Source organism: Lutra lutra, chromosome 4 (assembly GCF_902655055.1).
Source record: "Lutra lutra chromosome 4, mLutLut1.2, whole genome shotgun sequence".
In the NCBI taxonomy this organism is placed as follows: Eukaryota; Metazoa; Chordata; class Mammalia; order Carnivora; family Mustelidae; genus Lutra; species Lutra lutra.
The window spans coordinates 126,422,365-126,428,364 of record NC_062281.1 but is presented as its reverse complement, the minus strand read 5'-3'; the positions used below and the strand labels follow the sequence as shown (position 1 = coordinate 126,428,364).

General features: G+C 44.4%; 1 protein-coding gene across 4 annotated transcripts in view; it reads left to right on the top strand.

The window, feature by feature from the left end:
• Positions 1 to 5,192: 5,192 nt before the first annotated feature.
• SAMD13 (sterile alpha motif domain containing 13) overlaps positions 5,193 to 6,000 on the top strand; it is a 55,184-nt gene continuing 54,376 nt past the window's right edge. For 3 of the 4 annotated variants that reach the window (XM_047726803.1, XM_047726802.1, XM_047726801.1), the window contains exon 1: positions 5,193 to 5,276. In XM_047726803.1, the coding sequence (XP_047582759.1) occupies positions 5,267 to 5,276 (10 nt within the window). In that variant the 5' untranslated portion in view covers positions 5,193 to 5,266. Of the gene's footprint in view, positions 5,277 to 5,296; positions 5,896 to 6,000 lie in introns of those variants that run through there. The other variant, XM_047726806.1, reaches the window with a different exon arrangement.

Below are 6,000 nucleotides of genomic sequence, written 5' to 3'. Positions count from 1 at the left end.
TTTTCTGAAATAAAAAAGATCTTAAAATTACATTTTGAAAGGGCTCACCACATTCCAAGAAAATTTAATAAAAGCTTTTTTTTCTGGAACTTCAAGGACTGTAAAAAAAAAAAAAAAACTATGGTCATCCAGGCCAAAGGAAAAATGTCACCCTCAAAAACGAAATCAGACAATATTAGATGCTAGGAGAAAACGGAACAGTGGTTAATGAATATTAAAGAAAAAAAGTTTCTATGTCTGGTCTAACCTTTCATATGTAATGGTAAGAAAAAGAAATTCTCAAATACATAAGAACTCAAGAAGCATAACATTTATGAACTTCTGAAGAATCTGTCAGCAAAAAAAAAAAATCAGGACAATGAACAGATGAGTAACAGTAATGAATTCATGAATGAGAAAGTCACGAGGTAGAAAAGGTTTGGTGATGAGCTCTGAATCTCTTTGTACATGAAATTATATTTAAGTAACTAGGATTCTATGCCATAAAATGAAATATAATTGCTATAACACTTAGAAGAAAAATTATATAATATAAAGAATAATATTTTGATAATAGAGAGAGAGACAAGAATCATGTTTGCTCTCCAAACTAACAGAAAGGGGGAGGGTGGGGAGAAGAAAATAGTCTAAGTAGATTAATTTCATCATCTTTCACCATCATTTCATTTCTAAGGTAAACTAAGGAGTATAAATGTAAACATATAAGTTAATACACTTTACACTTCTAAATTGTTAGAGAGTGGTAGGTGGCCTTCTCAAGTGGCTCCCAGTGATCCCCAACTCCTGGTAGCATGCCTTTATGTGTAGGCTAGACGTAATGACTTGTCTCTAACAAAGAGAATGTGGCAAAGTGATGGATTTCAGTTCTGAAGTTGTACTTTTAAAGACTGTGAGTTCCATCTTGCTGACACCCTTTCTCTGCCTCTTCTCTCACACTTGTTTTGATTAAGCCAGCTGCCATGTTGTGAGCGGCCCTATGCTGAGGCCCACGTGACAGGAAACCGGAGGCTCTCTAGCTGCCCAAGAGGAACTAAATCCTGTCAACAACCACGTGGGGAAGCTTGAAAGCAGATCCTCCCCAACGGGAGCCTTCAGCTGAGTATGGTGCCCAGCACGACACCTGAAGCGGAGGACTCTGCTGAGCCATGCCAGGATTCCTGACCCACAGAACGTACAAGGTTAACGTGTGTGCTGTTTTAAGCTGCTAGGGTTGGGGGTAGTTTGTTCCATAGCAAAAGATAACTACCACACAGAGGAAGATAAAAACAAAAAGCAAAACGAGAATGAAGAAAACAGATCTTAAAGCAAAAGAGAAAACAAAGGAACAAGCATTCCAAATGTATACAGACCCAACAGATGAAGTTAAAAATATCTCATTAAAATAATTTCAAGTAGGATAGAATAAACCATTTTTTAAAAAAAATGATTAAATGAGACAAAGAGAGACACTTTATGACAGCAAAGAATATACAACTGCTTCATAAGCAATGAAGTTAGTATTGCTAGTATGAATCTTCATATATCAAATAATATAAAACACATCAAGGAAAACTTCAAGAAATAAAAAAATAAGTAAAAGAAATGTTAGGAGACTTTTCCCAAAGTGTCCTTCCCACAAGGCTCCAAACATCCGCTCATCTGTCTCCATGTTCCAGGCTTCCCCAACCCCTGAAACTCTTCCACTGAGTCTTCTGGAATTTGTGATTCCTCTCCAACATCAGTTTTCATTGCTACCACTCTGGTTCAAGCCGCTATTATTTCTTGCCTGGGTTACCGCAATCGCTCCTTGCCCATTCAGCTTTCTCCATTGCTCTCTATGATCCCTTCTAGATACAGCAGCCAGGATAATCCTTCCAAAATATGCCTGACCACGTCACTCCTCTGCTCTAAACTCTCTGGTAGCTGCCCATTTCATTCAGTGTGTAAGTCCAAGTCCTTGTTACACTCTCCAAGCTTTATATCACCTGTCCCAACCCAGTGGTCACCCTCAGTCCTCCTCTTTCTCACCCCGGCTTTCTCCAGTCCAGCCACACTGACATCCTGGCTGTTTCTTGAAAACTCTAGCCACACGCTCGCCTTGTGGCCTATGCCTAACTGTTCTCTCTCCCTGGAATGTTCTTTTCTCAGAAGTCTACACAGTCTCCAAATTGTTTTTTGAATGTCATCTTCTCAATAAAATTTATCCTGATCATTATATTTAACCTTTCAACCGACACTCTCCTGTCTTCCCAATATCCTTTATCCTACTCTATTTTTTCAAAACACTTTCTAATATACCATAGAATTTACTTACTTAATTTATGTTTATTATTTATTGTCTGCCTCTTCCCACACTCACATTAGAGTATAAGCTCCATAAGAGCAGTAAACTATTTCATTTATTTATGTAGCTCAAGTATCTGGAAAGGTGCCTAGTACATAATGGGCACTCAAAAGACATTTGTCAACTGACCAAATACATGATTCTCAGCCTTGTCAAACGTAATGCCTCTTTTCATAATAAATACAGGGCAATCTGCTCCTTAACACTGTGAAAGGAAAGTCATAAACTACCTACACATATAATTTTTTAAAAAATTCAAAGTGATGCCTTAACTGTAATATAAAGGAAAAAGTAAATGTGTGATTCATTATGGAACTGCTCAGGCATCCCTAAACTAAAAGACGCAATGAAGCAATCAGATGCTTGCATTCATCTGTGGAATCCCTGTGAAATGGACAGCCATAAAATGAACTGTATTGGTGATTCAAATTCCAAACACTGTATTGCCATTCAACGTACTGCATTCCAGGAAAAGTCAATATATCTTGTAACTATGTGAAAAGCACTTTATATTTATATATAAAAGAGACTCTAGGCTCCAGTAAATGTAAATAGTTTTTTCATCTACATGAATGGACAGTAGAATAATCAAGTCACACCAAATGCAGGAAATTCTTTGCTATGCAGTACTAGCCTGGGCACTGCAATATACTTGGCATCTTTGGCTCCACCAACTACATTCCAGTAGTTCTCCCTCCCCAGTCCCTGGGACAAGCAAAATCACTCTGGTAAATTTCCAAAACAACTCCCGGAGGTAGATCCATCCCAGCAGACTGGATCTGTAAATCCAGTAGCCTGCTTTTCTATTGTCAGTGGCTACCTCTCTATAGCATTTGACCTGTTAATAAACTCCTCTTCACTTCTCCTTCCTTCCTTGGCTTCTGAGTCATGGCACTCCTGCAGCTTTCCCAATTTCACTTCTGCAGTCCTGCTAGGTGTCATTGACTCTTCCCCTCCCCTTGCCCATCTCCAATGCCCTTCCTTTAAAAAAAAAAAATTATTTATTTGAGAGAAAGAGAGAGAGAACAGGGGGAGGGACAGAGAGAAAAGGAGAGAGACTCTCAAGCAGACTCCCCGCTGAGCGTAGTCCCAAGCAGGGCTCATCTCACAACCCAGAGATCATGACTTGAGCAGAAATCAAGAGCAGGATGCCTAAACAACTGAGCCACCCAGATGCCCCTGCCCTTCCTTTTCCCACTCCACGAGGTCTTCAACTCACTCTCCTAAGGAATTAATTATCAAAGTTTTGTTTCTACCAGAATACCCAAGTCCACACTTCCAACTGACATTCTGTCATTCATACACAGAAAGCCTCAATTATACATGTCCAAAATTAAACTAGTCATCTTCCTCCAAAACCTATTATTCCATCCATTGTACCTATCATCCACTTAGTCACTCTAGAAGTGACATTTATCTTTGGACCCTACTCCTCGAGCCCACATTCAGTTGATTGCCCTGCTCCCTGTTCATTTTGCCTTAGAAGTGTCTTATATCTGCTCCCTTTCTATTACTGTAGTTTAAGCTCGTATTACCTGTGACTTAGAATACTGTCACAGCCTCCCAACTGGAACTTCTACTCCCATTTATCTTTTGATATTTCCACAAAAGGAGGTAATGAGAGTATTTATTAGTATTTATAAATAACATGTTATTTATATTTAGTATAGTGGCGATCCAGTGCTCATTATATGCCAGCCACTATACTAAATGCTTCCCATCTCTTTTAATCTGTATGACCACATAATAAAGTAGGAGTTATTATTATTGAAATTTTAAAGATGAGGATAAGAGGTATGGAAGAGTCAAATAACTTATCTAAGTTCATAAAGCTAGTTCATAAAGTGACACCAGGATCCCAGCTCTATCTGGCTTCTAAAATCCCCGTTGTTTTTTGCTTTTTTTTTTTTTTTCTGATACAACATTTTCATATTTTCTCTAGTCTCATCACAGCCTTCTAGTCAGTCTTTACACCCCGCCCCCATCCACCCCCATCCACACCTCCCCCCACGCCATTTCTTTCCTCTTCCTTCCTCCATTATCCATCTACCACTTTTCCATATTGCCTCTAGCCTGATCACAATCTTCCATTCTGTCTCTATGCTCCCCCGTCCATTCTTCCAACCCATAGGTTCCTTGATTTTACTTATTTCCTTACTAAGGATTCACCCATCAGCTATTTCAAGAGAGTCCTTCAGGGCAGACTCTTCTTTTACCGCGCCCACCACATCTGCCCAAAGCCCTCCTTCTCTCCCAGCTGCTGAGAGCAGGGTAGAAAAGGAAATGAATAAAGCGGATACAAAAAACTTCCTGCATCTTACTTTTTTCTCTGCCTAACTCAGTGTTGTTCTATCGTTTCAACAAAAGGAACCGAATGAAGGGTGCTCTGTGAACTGTGGAGTGCTCTACAAATGTAAAGTGCGATATATTCACCCTACCTTTACATGCCCTGGGGTTCAGCTGAGTTACTCTGTGAACGAAAGCAAAGGTGTTCCAAGTAGAGCACGCCACGTTTGTGCTCGGAGTGAAGGAAGAGTAAGGCCCCAAATAATATGAATTTGGCTCCGGAAATGTCTACTTGTCATTACCGCCCAAACCCAGCTTAAGTTCAACGGGTCGTGAGCCAGTAAGACCGGGCGATAATGGTATTGGCCTGAACACCCCCAATTTAAAACTCTCTCTAAGAATGTTCCCTTCCCTCAGCTCCCTGGAGGTTTTAAGTTGTTGCAAATGCCGTCCCCGACTTTCAAACGGCCCCGGCCCTGCGCCCTCCCTTCCCGACCTCTCCGCTTCCCCGTGGTCCAGCCCTCGGACCCCTGCCCCGCCCGCCGGCGGAGGACTACAAGTCCCGGCGTGCCGCGCGCGCGCCCGGCCGGCTGCACCCGGGTTGGGCGCGTGGCGGCCGCCGAGCTCTGCGCGGGGGAAAGCCTCCCGGCGCCGGCCATGCGGGGAGGTAAGTGATACGCTAGTGCTGCGAGGGCACTGGGAACGCGGCCACTCTCTACCCTCTCCAGGATTAAAGGAAACGAAGAAAACCACAATAAAAACCGCCCTGCCCTCCCTCGCCACTGCTGTGTGTCCGGCGCTCCCGCAGCTTGTTGCACCTACGAGCGTGGAATGTGTCACCCTGGAGTGGAACTGGGGGCAGAAGCGTGCCGGGCTCCGCCAGAGCTGCGGCTCGCCGGGCTGCGGGGCAGAGCTCGCAGGATGGGACTGGGTGGTGGCACGGCGCGGCGGGGCGCCCAGCGAGCGCCACACCCCCACACTCCCTTTCCACAGACGGGCTCCCCGGGGAGCCCCCAAACTCAAAGACGAACGGTTTCTTCTTGAAAGTCTTAGTCAGAAACTTTCCCCTCTTGTCGCCGGTGCCACCAGCGAGTCGTTTGTCTATCGGACGGCGCCGCTCATGCAAGAGGCTTCCAGGCGTCCCCTCTCCTGCCTTCAGTCTTGCCCCACCGCTCGCTCTCCAGGCCGCGCCTCCCTCTCCCCTGAGACGCCCTTAGGGACGCGGTGAGCACAGCCCTGCCCTCCGGCGACTTCTCGAGGTTTCTTCGGCAGCCACGTGGACCCAGGTCTGCACTCTGCGATGTGGGCTGGACACTCCTGCGGGCCGGTTCCCTGACGGGAGGCAGGGCGAGTGGGTCCTTTGGGACACCGCCGGTTCCCGGGGTGGGGGC